The sequence below is a fragment of the Bos javanicus genome, chromosome 3 (genome assembly GCF_032452875.1).
Source record: "Bos javanicus breed banteng chromosome 3, ARS-OSU_banteng_1.0, whole genome shotgun sequence".
NCBI classification, from domain to species: Eukaryota; Metazoa; Chordata; class Mammalia; order Artiodactyla; family Bovidae; genus Bos; species Bos javanicus.
In genome coordinates, this window is record NC_083870.1 from 11,645,394 (window position 1) to 11,659,999 (window position 14,606).

Genomic DNA, 14,606 nt, shown 5'->3' on the forward strand with positions numbered 1-14,606 from the left:
GATGCTCACTCTTGCCATTATTATTATTCAACAAAGTTTTGGAAGTCCCAGCCACAGCAATCAGAGAAGAAAAGAAATAAAAGGAATCCAGATTGGAAAGTAAGAAGTAAAATTGTCATTGTTTCGCACAACACTATAGATAGAAAACCCCAAAGATGGCACCAGAAAATTGGTAGAGCTAATCAGAAAATGAAAGTAAGCTATGCTGTGTGGGGCCACCCAAGACAGACGAGTCATGGTGGAGAGGCCTGACAGAATGTGGTCCTCTGGAGAAGGGAATGGAAAACCACTTCAGTATTCTGGCCTTGAGAACCCCATGAACAGTATGAAAAGGCAAAAAGATAGGACACTGAAAGAGGAACTCCAAAGGTAGGTGCCCAATATGCTACTGCAGATCAATGGAGAAATAACTCCAGAAAGAATGAAGGGATGGAGCCAAAGCCAAAACAATACCCCAGTTGTGAATATGTGACTGGTGATAGAAGCAATGTCCGATGCTGTAAAGAGCAATATTGCATAGGAACCTGGAATGTTAGGTCCATGAATCAAGGCAAATTCAGTTCAGTTCAGTTGCATAGCCGTGTCCGACTCTTTGCTACCCCATGAATCGCAGCACGCCAGGCCTCCCTGTCCATAACCAACTCCCGGAGTTCACTGAGATTCACATCCATCAAGTCAGTGATACCATCCAACCATCTCATCCTCTATCATCCCCTTCTTCTCCTGCCCCCAATCCCTCCCAGCATCAGAGTCTTTTCCAATGAGTCAACTCTTCACATGAGGTGGCCAAAGTACTGGAGTTTCAGCTTTAGCATCATTCCTTCCAAAGAAATCCCAGGGCTGATCTTCCTCAGAATGGACTGGTTGGATCTGCTTGCAGTCCAAAGGGACTTTCAAGAGTCTTCTCCAACACCACAGTTCAAAAGCATCAATTCTTCAGCACTCAGCCTTCTTCACAGTCCAACTCTCACATCCATACATGACTGCAGGAAAAACCATAGCCTTGACTAGCCGGACTTTGTTGGCAAAGTAATGTCTCTGCTTTTTAATATGCTATCTAGGTTGGTCATAACTTTCCTTCCAAGGAGTAAGCATCTTTTAATTTCATGGCTGCAGTCACCATCTGCAGTGATTTTGGAGCTACAAAAAATAAAGTCTGACACTGTTTTCACTGTTTCCCCATCTATTTCCCATGAAGAGATGGGACCAGATGCCATGAGCAAATTGGAAGTGATCAAACAGGAGATGGCAAGAGTGAAAGTCGACATTCTAGGAATCAGCGAACTAAAATGGACTGTAACTCAGATGACCATTATATCTACTACTGCGGGCAGGAATCCCTTAGAAGAAATGGAGTAGCCATTATGGTCAACAAAAGTGTCCAAAATGCAGTTTACTTCAGTTCAGTCACTCAGGCATGTCCAACTATTTGCGACCCCATGAATCGCAGCATGCCAGGCCTCCCTGTCCATCACCAAATCCCAGAGTTCACTCAGACTCATGTCCATCGACTCAGTGATGCCATCCAGCCATCTCATCCTCTGTCGTCCCCTTCTCCTCCTGCCCCCAATCCCTCCAAGCATCAGACTCTTTTCCAATGAGTCAACTATTCGCATGAGGTAGCCAAAGTACTGGAGTTTCAGCTTTAGCATCATTCCTTCCAAAGAAATCCCAGGGCTGATCTCCTTCAGAATGGACAGGTTGGATCTCCTTGCAGTCCAAGGGACTCACAAGAGTCTTCTCCAACACCACAGTTCAAAAGCATCAATTCTTCAGTGCTCAGCTTTCTTCACAGTCCAACTCTCACATCCATACATGACCATTGGAAAAACCATAGCCTTGACTAGACGGACCTTTGTTGGCAAAGTAATGTCTCTGTTTTTGAATATGATATCTAGGTTGGTCATAAGTTTTCTTCCAAGGAGTAAGTGTCTTTTAATTTCATGGCTGCAGTCACCATTGGCAGTGATTTTGGAGCCCCAAAAAAAGAAAGTCTGATACTGTTTCCACTGTTTCCAAAATGCAGTACTTGGATGCAATCTCAAAAACGACAGAATGATCTCTGTTCGTTTCCAAGGCAAAGCATTCAATATCACAGTAATCCAAGTCTATGCCACGACCAGTAACACTCAAGAAGCTGAAGTTGAATGGTTTTATGAAGACCTACAAGAACTTTTAGAACTAAGACTCAAAAAAGATGCCTTTTACATTATAGCGGACTGCAATGCAAAAGTAGAAAGTCAAGAAATACCTGGAATAACAGGCAAATTTGGCCTTGGAATACAGAATGAAGCAGGGCAAAGGCTAATAGAGTTTTGCCAAGAGAACACATTGGTCATAGCAAACGCCCTCTTCCAACAACACAAGAGAAGACTCTACACATGGACATCACCAGATGGACAACAGCAAAATCAGATTGATTATATTCTTTGCAGCCAAAGATGGAGAAGCTCTATAAAGTCAGAAAAAACAAGACCAGGAGCTGACTGTGGCTCAGATTATGAACTCCTTCTTGCCAAATTCAAACTTAAGTTGAAGAAAGTGGGGGAAACCACTAGACCATTCAGGTATGGCCTAAAACTAATCCCTTATGATTATACAGTGGAAGTGAGAAATAGATATAAGGGACTAGTTCTCATAAACAGAATGCCTGATAAACTGGATGGAGGTTCATGACACTGTACAGGAGACAGGGATAAAGACCATCCCTAGGGAAAAGAAATGCAAAAAAGCAAAATGGCTGTCTGAGGAGGCCTTATAAATGGCTGTGAAAAGAAAAGAAGCAAAAAGCAAAGGAGAAAAGGAAAGATATAAGCATCTGAATGCAGAGTTCCAAAGAATAGCAAGGAGAGATAAGAAAGCCTTCCTCAGTGATCAATGAAAAGAAATAGAGTAAAACAATAGAATGGGAAAGACTAGAGATCTCTTCAAGAAAATTGGAGATACCAAGGGAACATTTTGTGCAAAGATGGGCTCAATAAAGGACAGAAATGGTAGGGACCTGACAGAAGCAGAAGATATTGAGAAGAGGTAGCAAGAATACACAGAAAACTGTACAAAAAAGATCTTCACAACCCAGATAATCATGATGGTGTGACCACTCACCTAGAGCCAGACATCCTGGAATGTGAGGTCAAGTGGGCCTTAGGAAACATCACTATGAACAAAGCTAGTGGAGGTGATGGAATTCCAGCTAAGCTATTTCAAATCCTAAAACATGATGCTATGAAAGTGCTGCACTCAATATGCCAGCAAATTGGAAAAAAATCAGCAGTGGCCACAGGACTGGAAAATGTCAGTTTTCATTCCAATCCCAAAGAAAGGCAGTGCCGAAAAATGCTCAAACTACCTCACAATTGCACTCATCTCACACGCTAGTAAAGTAATGCTCAAAATTCTCCAAGCCAGGCTTCAGCAATACGTGAACTGTGAACTTCCAGATGTTCAAGATGGTTTTAGAAAAGGCAGAGGAACTGGAGATCAAATTGCCAACATCTGCTGGATCATTGAAAAAGCAAGAGAGTTCCAAACTCATCTATTTCTGCTTTAGTGACTATGTCAAAGCCTTTGACTGTGTGGATCACAATAAGCTGTGGAAAATTCTGAAAGACATGGGAATACCAGACCACCTGACCGGCCTCTTGAGAAATCTGTATGCAGGTCAAGAAACAACAGCTAGAACTGGACATGGAACAACAGACTGCTTCCAAATAGGAAAAGGAGTACGTCAAGGCTGTATGTTGTCACCCTGCTTATTTAACTTATATGCAGAGTACATCATGAGAAATGCTGGGCTAAATGAAGCACAGGCTGGAATCAAGATTGCCAGGAGAAATGTCAATAACCTCAGATGTGCAGATGACACTGTCCTTATGGCAGAAAGTGAAGAGGAACTAAAGAGCCTCTTGATGAAAGTGAAAGAGGAGAGTGAAAAAGTTGGTTTAAAACTCAACATTCAGAAAACGAAGATCATGGCATCCGGTCCCATCACTTCATGGGAAATAGATGGGGAAACAGTGGAAACATTGTCAGACTTTATTTTTCTGGGCTCCAATATCACTACACATGGTGACTGCAGCCATGAAATTAAAAGACACTTACTCCTTGGAAGGAAAGTTATGACCAACCTAGATAGCATATTCAAAAGCAGAGACATTACTTTGCCAACAAAGGTTCGTCTAGTCAAGGCTATGGTTTTTCCTGTGGTCATGTATGGATGTGAGAGTTGGACTGTGAAGAAGGCTGAGCACCGAAGAATTGATGCTTTTGAACTGTGGTGTTGGAGAAGACTCTTGAAAGTCCCTTTGGACTGCAAGCAGATCCAACCAGTCCATTCTAAGGAAGATCAGCCCTGGGATTTCTTTGGAAGGAATGATGCTAAAGTTGAAACTCCAGTACTTTGGCCACCTCATATGAAGAGTTGACTCATTGGAAAAGACTCTGATGCTGGGAGGGACTGGGGGCAAGAGGAGAAGGGGACGACAGAGGATGAGATGGCTGGACGGCATCACTGACTCGATGGACGTGAGTCTGAGTGAACTCCGGGAGTTGGTTATGGACAGGGAGGCCTGGCGTGCTGCGATTCATGGGGTCGCAAAGAGTCAGACTCGACTGAGTGACCGATCTGATCTGATCTGAAATCATTGCAGATGGTGATTGCAGCCATGAAATTAAAAGATGCTTACTCCTTGAAAGGAAAGTTATGACCAACCTAGGCAGTATATTAAAAAGCAGAGACATTACTTTGTCAACAATCGTCCATCTAGTCAAGGCTATGGTTTTCCCAGTATTTATGTATGGATGTGAGAGTTGGAGTATAAAGAAAGCTTAGTGCAAAAGAATTGGTGCTTTTGAACTGTGGTGCTTGAGAAGACTCTTGAGAGTCCCTTGGACTGCAAGGAGATCCATCCAGTCCATCCTAAAGGAGATCAGTCCTGGGTATTCATTGGAAGGACTGATGTTGAAGCTGAAACTCCAATACTTTGGCCACCTGAATCAAAGACCTGGCTCATTTGAAAAGACTGAAAGATTGGGGGCAGGAGGAGAAGGGGACGACAGAGGATGAGATGGTTGGATGGTATCACTGAGTCGATGGACATGAGTCTGAGTGAACTCTGGGATTTGGTGATGGACAAACCGCATGCTGCGGTTCATGGAGTCGCAAAGTGTCAGATACGACTGAGTGACTGAACTGAACTGAACTGAATCCATGTTATAGAAAAGTCACAGTATATAAAACTAATAAGCAGAAATCACTTGCATTCTTATACACTAACCATGAAGTCTCAGAGGAATGAAGGAAACGATCCCATTCACCTTTGCAACAAAAAGAATAAAATAAGGGATAAACCTAGGAATAAAGCTACCTAAAGAGACAAAAGACCTGTATGCAGATTATAAGATACTAATGAAAGAAATCAAAGATGACACAAACGGATGGAGAGATATGCCATGTTCTTGGACTGAAATAATCAATATTGTGAAAATGACTACTACCTAAAGAAATTTACAGATTCAGTGCTATCCCTATCAAACTACCAATGGTATGCTTCACAGAACTAGAACAAAAATGTTATAATTTGTATGGAACCACAAAAGACCCTGAATAGCTAAAGCAATCTTAAGAAAGAGAAATAGAGATGAAAGAATCAACCTTCCTGACTCTAGACTATAGTACAAAGCTACAGTCACCAAGGCAGTATGGTACTGGCACAAAAAATGACATATAGATCAGTTAAATAAGATAGAAAGCCCAGAGATAAACCCATGCACCTATGGGCACCTTACCTTTGACAAGCGAGGCAAGAGTATACAATAGAGAAAAGACTGTCTCTTCAATAAGTGGTTCTGAAAAAACTGGGCAGCTACATGTAAAAAAAATACAATTAGAACATTTCCTAATGCCATACACAAAAATAAATTCAAAATGGATTAAAGACTTAAATGTAAGACCAGAAACTATAAAGCTCTTAGAGGAAAACATAGGCAGAATACTCTCCAACATAAATCACAGCAATCTCCTTTGACCCATCTTCTAGAGTAATGAAAATAAAATCAAAAATAAATAAATTGGACATAATTAAACTTAATCAATTCTGCACAGCAGAGCAAAGTATAAACAAGGTGAAAAGACAACCTTAAGAATGGGAGAAAATAATAGCAAGTGAAACAACTGACAAAGGATTAATCTCTGAAATACACAAGCAGCTCATGCAGCTCAGTATCAGAAAAACAAACAATCCAATCAAAAAGTGGGCAGAAGACCTAAACAGATACGTCTCCAAATAAGACATACATATAGCTAATAAACGCATGAAAAGATACTCAACATTGCTCATTATTAGAGAAACACAGATCAAAACTACAATGAGATATCACCTCACACTGGTCAGAATGGCTGTCATCAAAAAATCTACAGTGCCACAGGAGCGTTGGTTGGCCCTGGATAGTCGCCTCCCCTCCCCTCCCCCCACTCACTGGCGGCGAGAAATTCAGCCACCCCCTTGCCGGTCACACACTGCATGCCTGGTGCTAAACCACTCATGTAGGGCCTGCTTCTGGGTCGGGTTTTGTACGCAGCAGAGCAGCTCCCTCACTGCAATCTATTGAAAGTCAGCCCTCAACACAAGGGTTTGTAAGGAAAAAAAAGAAATTAAAACAAACAAACAAACAAACAAATAAAAGAATTCAGAAGAGGAAGAAACACTTTTAACAAAAAAAATTTTAAAAAGATAAAAAATCTACAAGCAATAAATGCTGGAGAGGGTGTGGAGAAAAGGGAACCCTCTTGCACTGTTGGCAGGAATGTAAATTGATACAGCCACTATGGAAGACAGTATGGAGATTCCTTAAAACACTAGGAATAAAACCAACAAGTGAAAAGTGAAAGCAAAAGTCCTCAGTCGTGTCTGACTCTTTGTGACCCCATGGATTATACAGTCCATGGAATTCTCCAGGTCAGAATACTGGAGTGGGTAGCCTTTTCCTTCTTCGGGGAATCTTCCCAACCCAGGGATTGAACCCAGGTCTCCCACATTGCAGGCAAATTCTTTACGAGCTAAGCCACAAAGGAAGCCCCATATGACCCAACAATTCCACTACTGGGCATGCACCCTGAGGAAATCAACATTGAAAACAACACATGTACCCCAATGTTCATTGCAGCACTATTTACAACAGCCAGGACATGGAAGCAATGTTGATGTCCATTGACAGATGAATGGATAAAGAACCTATGGTATATATATACAATGGGTTATTACTTAGTCATAAAAAGGAACACATTTGAGTCTGTTCTAATGAAGTGGATGAACCTAGAGCCTATTATACAAAATGAAGTAAGTCAGAAAGAGAAAGACAAGTATCATATATTAATGTTATATATATGGAATCTAGAAAGACAGTACTGATGAACTTATGTGCAGGGCAGCAATGGAAACACAGACATACAGAACAGATTTGTGGGCACAGTAAGGGAAGGAGAGGGTGGGGTGAATTGAGAAAGTAATATTGAAACATATATAACTATATATAAAATAGATACCCAGTGTAAATTTGCTGTATGACACAGGTGGCTCAAACCCAGTGCTCCGACAACCAAGAGGGGTGGAATGGGGAGGGAGGTGGGAGGAAGGTTCGAGAGGGAGGTGACATTTGTATACCTATGGCTGATTCATGTTGATGTATGACAGAAACCTACACAATATTGTAATTATCCTCCAATTAAAATAAATAAAATTTTAAAAATTAAAAAGACAAAAAAATAGAAAGTGAAGGAATAGCTCAGAATATCTTGAAATATGCAATTTATATAGAAGAGAGAAGCTATTTCACAGAGAAAAAGGAATCCTTGAAGAAACATAGGAGAATACAGAATGACACTTGAAGCACCAGCAAATAGTTGATTAGCATCAGAGGGCTTAACTAGGTACATATGAGAAATGAATAGCAATAATCTTAGAAATAATGTCAGAGTGGTAGGCAGAGACTAGGTGATAAATTCTTGCTAACAGAGGCTTCTTAGTTTTATTCCATAGGGCAAGGGAACTCATCGAGGGTATTTCCACAGATTTTCTGGTCATTAGGGAAGACTAGCTCTCCAACTTATTTTATTGTCTCAAAACCTTTGTTAGATTACCTGAGATATTTCACCAATTATGCAATGTTAGTCACTTCCTGGAGGATAATCAATAGGTATGATGTGCAGGAAGGAGCATGTGGGTAAAGAGAGGAGAGTACAGGGAATAATTGCATGCAAATAGGAAGGAGACTCCATAATGAGGGTTTAACCTCAAACAAAGGAGGAACAAATAATCCCAAGGAAAGATTGACATTTCAATGTGTAGGTTGAGGTGAGTGGATCAGAAACTGAGAAGGGCCACCAAGGACAGCTACAGAGTGTTGTCTTCATGAAAGAAAAAGTTGTTAGGAGGAGAGGTAAGGGGAGACAACCAGATTATCTTCTGTTTTTCCATGGAACTAGACAGTGTTGTCCTAAAAAATAAAACAGCCAATTACTCTACTGGCATAATGGATTTATTTGAGAATAGCAGAGAACTGCAATTTGGGATAAACATGCTATAGCAAAAACTATGAGAGAAGCACTACTTTGTTGACAAAAAAGTGAAAGTTGGAAGGGGTTGTTTTGAATGAAATTACACTGAAGGTCCATCTAGTAAAAGCTATGGTTTTTCCAGTAGTCTTGTACGGATGTGAGAGTTGGACCATAAAGAAAACTGAGCGCCGAAGAATTGATGCTTTTGAACTGTGATGTTGAAGAAGACTCTTGGGAGTCCCTTGGACTTTAAGGAGATCCAGCCAGTCAATCCTAAATAAAACTAGTCCTAAGTATTCACTAGAAGGACTGATGTTGAAGCTGAAACTCCAATAGTTTTGCCACCTGATGAGAAGAACTGATTCATTAGAAAAGACCCTGATGCTGGGAAAGATTGAAGGTGGGAGGAGAAGGGGACCACAGAGGATGAGATGGCATCACCAACTCGATGAACATGAGTTTGAGCAAGATCCAGCAGTTGGTGATGGACAGGGAAGTCTGGTGTGCTGCAGTCCATTGGGTTGCAAAGAGTCGGACATGACTGAGTGACTGAACTGACTGACACTGAAAGAAAAAGAGAGTTTTAGAAAGGTGCAGGACTACCCATTTGCTGGATTTATTGCTGGACAAGGAGAACTCTTGCTGATGGGGTCTGTAGTTAATGCTTTTCTATAGGGGTCTGTAATTGATAAGCATGCAATGTATGAGGACTCTCACTTCAGGCCTCCAGCTCCATTTTAGTTGAGATTTCCTCCTACACTGTTTATGGGAATGTGAATTGGTACATCTACTATGGAGAACAGTATGGAGGTTTCTTAAAAAACTAGAGTTACAAAATGATCCTACAATTCTACCTCTGGGTATACATCCAAAGAAAACCAAAATATAAAAAGATACATCCATCCCAATGTTCATAGCAGCACTATTTATAATAGCTAAGACTTGGAAGCAGCATAAATATCCATTTAATAAATGTGTATATAATATGTGGTATAAATAAAATATATAATGTAGTACTACTTAATTATAAAAAAAGAATGAAACAATGCTATTTTCAGAAAAATGGATGGACCTAGAGATTATTGTAAGTGAAGTAAGTCAGACAAAGACAAATATCATATGAGATCACTTGTATCTGGAATCTAAAATTAAAAAAAAAATGACCCAAATGAACTTACTTTCAGAACAGAAACAGACTCAGATACAGAAAACAAACTTAAGGTTACCAAAAAAGAAAGGGGATGGATATTAGGATGTTGGAATTAACATTTACACAGGTCTGTATATAAAATAAATAACCAAAAAGGACCTACTGGATAGAACAGAGAATTATCAATATTTTGTAATAATCTATGTAGGAAAAGAATATAAAAAAATGTGTGTGTGTGTTTGTGCTTAATTGCTTAGTCATGCACAGTTGTGTCTGAATTTTGAGACCCCATAAACTATAGCCTGCCAGACTCCTTCGTTCATGGGATTCTCCAGGAAAACATACTGGAGTGGGTAGCTATTCCCTTCTCCAGGGGATCTTCCTCCTGGAGGAGGGCATGGAAACCCACTGTAGTATTCTTGCCTGGAGAATCACCAAGGAGAGAGGAGCCTGGTGGGCTTCATTCCATGGGGCACCAAAGAATCAGACACAACTGAGTGACTAAGCACAACACAGTGCATATATAAATACATATATATGAATCAATTTGGTATACACTTTAAATTAACACAACATTGTAAATCAACTATACTTCAATTTAAAAATGAGGTTTCTTCAGAATTCCCTAGCAGTCCAGTGGTTAGGACTCCACTCTCTCACTGCCGAGGGCCTGTGTTCAATCCCAGTTGGGGAATTAAAATCCTCCAACATGTATAGTGAAGTCAAAGAACAATTTTTTTAAAGTGAGGTTTCCTTTATTCTATTTCACAATTTGAATGTATCTTCACTCACCTCTGTTGATGTATATGTTTTTGAGTAATCAAACTTTATAGCAGTGAAATATAATGAAATTTGTTCTTTAACCGAGTGATTCTTTCCCTCATTTGCACAGACCTCTTAGAGTATCACTGATGGTAGAAAGTCAAAACATCTTAACTTCTCTGAGCTTCATTCTTCTAATATGCAAAACATTCTTATGGTAGTGTGTTCTACACTCAGTTGAGAAACTCTGTGAAAGTGCACATATTACCTGTCACATAAAAGGCATACAATTAACTGAATAGTGAAAACTTGGCTCTTTAATTAACAAGACATGAAGTTTGGGTCATTGTTCTTTGAAGAGCTGATTTGAATTCCTTATTTCTCAGGCTGTAAATCATTGGGTTGAACAATGGTGTGAGGATGGTATAAAACACAGATATTAGGGTGTCTTGACTTGAAGAGTAATTGGATTTGGGCCTTAAGTAGATGAAAGAAGCACAACCATAATGAACAGTTATCACAATGAGATGAGAGGCACATGTAGAGAAGGTTTTGTATCTTCCAACAGAGGATGGGATTTTTAGAATAGCAGAGATGATTCGGATGTAGGAGACCAGGATAAGTAACAGGGGAATAATCAAGACAAACACACCAAGCACAAATACAACCAACTGACTGAGGTAAGAGTAATGAGATGCCAGCTTGAGGACAGGAAAGATGTCACAGAAGAAGTGGTGTAGTTGGTTGGAGGAGTGAAAGGGCAGGTGAAATACCAAGGATGTGATGATCTGTGCGACAATAAAGCCACAGGCACAAGCAGCAGCCACTAGTCCCATGCACACTCCATGCCCCATAAGCAGTGTGTAGCGCAGAGGGTCACAGATGGCTACATAGCGATCATAACCCATGGCTGCCAGCAGAAACGAGTGAGAGCAACCTAGAAAGAGGAAGGAAAACATCTGGATGGCACAGCCCAGGAAGGAGATGGCCTTCTTCTGGGCCAGCAGGTCAACCAGCATCTTGGGTACAATGACGAAGGTGTAACAAGTCTCAGAGCAGGAGAGGACACCAAGGAAGAAGTACATGGGGGTGTGGAGGGCTCTGTCCAGCACAATGGTAGAAACGATGATGACATTGGTGCCCAGCATGAACAAGTACACAAGCAGGAAGACAGCAAATAGCAGCCGCTGCAGCCCACCCAGAGATGAGAAGCTGAGGAAGACAAACTCTGTCACTAAGGTCTCATTGGCCCATTCCATGGTCACTGCTATACAGGAGAGCCAGAGCCAGAGCCACAGGCCAGGATCCAGGGATGGAGAAAGGCATGGGGAACTCAGCACAAAGTCTGCAGGTGGCAGGCATCTCCAGATGTTTGATGGAACTCATTCATTCCCTCCAAAATAGTCTGCCAAAATAAGAATTAGGGCTAAATATGGAACAGAATAATTGACAATCTATGAGCAGACTTTTCCCAAGGCTATAAACATGTTATCTCTTAAAGGAAGGAATAGGAATTACCTGATATTTTTTCTGTGTGTCTTAATTACAAATTATTGCAGGTTTTTTGCTCACTACAAGCCCAAAGAAGCCAACTCTCCAAAAGTGAAAAATATGGATGGTTAACTTCAGCTATCTGAACTTGATCAGAGTATGGAATAAAGAATGAGTAGTGTTCAGACAGCATGAGCCAAGGATGGAACAGATAACATTAGTTTAAGAAAATATTCTTTTTCAGGAAAAGGAGAGTCACTAAGTTGGTTTAAAAAATAGACAGACATTAACTGTGGCATTTTGCAACACTCCACTTTTCCTATTACGCGCATGATTGTTCTAATTCACTTCAGTCATGTCCAACTCTTTGAGACCCTATGGACTGTAGACCCCAGGCTTCTCTGTCCATGGATTCTTCAGGCAAGAATACTTGAGTGGGTTGCCATGCCCTTCTCCAGGGAATCCTCTCAACCCAGGGATCGAACCCATATCTCTTATATCTCCTGCACTGGCAGGCAGGTTCCTTTACCACCAGTGCCACCTGGAAAGCCCATTATAGGTGCCTCAAAGAAACACAGAAAAATAGAATGTTGCAAAAATGGCCAAGAACTTGTTACAGAGTGTGAGAGAGAATGGGAAAATTGAGCAGTTTCCCAAATTTCAACCCCTGACATAAATCATAGGTTATATCTTTTATATATTGGTATGTCAATAAGATTCCTTTTAAATGATCTGCTACTAAACACAGTTTAAAAACTGCTAGAAAGGGTTATTTGTAAAGTCACTTTTAGGTCTTATATCAGAAAGTTTTTCCCAGGTGTGTTTCCCACTGACCAAGCCTAAGAAGTAAGAAGGTATTCTTTGGATGCAAAATCACCTAGCATGTATTGGTTGTGTCTAGTGCTTATTTATATACTTTTCAGTGTATTTGTATCATTTTATATCACTTTTTATTGAAGAATTATTTGCATCTGCTACCATGTTTTTTTTTTGCATTTTCCTAGTCAGTAGCAAAGACCCCAAGTTAAATAATTGGAAATTTCTGAAGTTCATTGTATGTATTGCTAGAATTTGAAGGTAATAAGTTTTGTTCATTCTTAATTACTAGAAACTGGTCCTAAGCTTAGTAGGTATAATTATTCATTTGAAGTTAGTATTAGAATACTCACGTACACTTGTTTTAAAGCTCTTTAATACAAATAATAGAAATTTTTTCATCCTGTAACCAAAAAAATATTTCTGTTATATATAAGTATAAAGAATGTGTATACTATGTTTATCCCCATTATATACATATATACGTGTATACTAATTATATGCTTTCTGTATCAAGAAACACAAAGTAATGAGACAGTTTCCCTATAGAATGCTTCTACCTTTACAAATGAATTTCCATCTATTCCAAGACACTGAGGGAATCTCAATGGTGATCATTGTTTATCCTTGTCATATCACTTTCCCAAGATCTTTCTGGATCTCCTTTCAACTAAGCTATGTCTAGTCCCCGTTATGAATCATAAGTAGACCCCAGAAGTTAGAATGACTTGATTCTGAAATAATGCCTGTTATCGACCCACTTTCCGCGCCACCCCCCCCCCACCAAAAAAAAGAATCTGGACTACTTGTCCTTCAGATTCATGAAGGCAACTGATTTCAGTTAAGTGGGTTTTTATATACTGTTAGTATAATCCCATAATCTAAATGAGTTATGTGATTGATATATTTGCCTTTTCATGGTATATGGAGACCCACTGGCACAGTGTATCTGAGAAGAAGGCCCCTCTCCTCAAGAAGACATCAAAGACCACCACAGTGTGTTATATCAGTACTAGGGATAGAAAGATATACAAGCAGAAGAATAAAAAGATCATCAGGCCAAATACCTGCTGGCTATAAGATTAAGGTAAAAGATCTCTTAATTTGGAATGAGATCTATATTTCCAGTCTAGCTTTGTGTGACTTTGGGCAAAGTTCTTGGATATTCAGTCTCTTTATTTTAAAATTAAAGAGAACAGGGCAATAACTGTAATAAACAGTTAGAGTGCATAGAATATACTTAAGCAGAGGCTCCTTGCATGATATTACACAGAAGGAGATTTTACTTAGGCTAGCAGTTGAGTACTGACCCTTACCAGACTTTTCAACTCATAGATTCCAAGATCCTCCAGGTAGATGACTCTGCAAGTCCCCTTATAATATTCTAGAGCCTATGGATGGAATTCAGGTTATGATCCTTGGAGATGACACTTCCCCACCTTTATTTTTCTAAGCCCTTAGATACTCCACAGGGATTTTATGTAGTTTAGATTTAAATAGTGATTCTATATTTGAGGATAGTGTGTACCTCGAAAGAGAGAAAATCTATATATTTTTTAGATGCAATACTTTTAAGATATTCAAATATTTATCTTTAGGGAAAGTATCAGTCAATTAACTGAGAGAAATTATAGACAGTCTCTGATAGCAAAGAAGTGAATTTTTATATTCTTAAGTACACATGAACATCCTGAATTTGCCTTACTAAAATGAAATTTAAGTTTCAATTTTCAATTATAGCTAAAATTATACATCCATGAATAGAAGAAAGAGAACTTGAGATTTGATAAGTGTTATTTCATTTGATCCATAAGTCAGTCATACTAAAAAACA

The 14,606-nt window shown here is 39.7% G+C and overlaps 1 protein-coding gene across 1 annotated transcript; it reads right to left on the reverse strand.

The window, feature by feature from the left end:
- Window positions 1-10,783: 10,783 nt before the first annotated feature.
- Window positions 10,784-11,795, reverse strand: LOC133245080 (olfactory receptor 10K1-like). Its single transcript, XM_061412986.1, has one exon. The coding sequence runs from the start codon at window positions 11,723-11,725 to the stop codon at window positions 10,784-10,786; it is 942 nt and encodes a 313-aa protein (XP_061268970.1). The 5' UTR covers window positions 11,726-11,795.
- Between the last annotated feature and the right edge of the window lie 2,811 nt (window positions 11,796-14,606).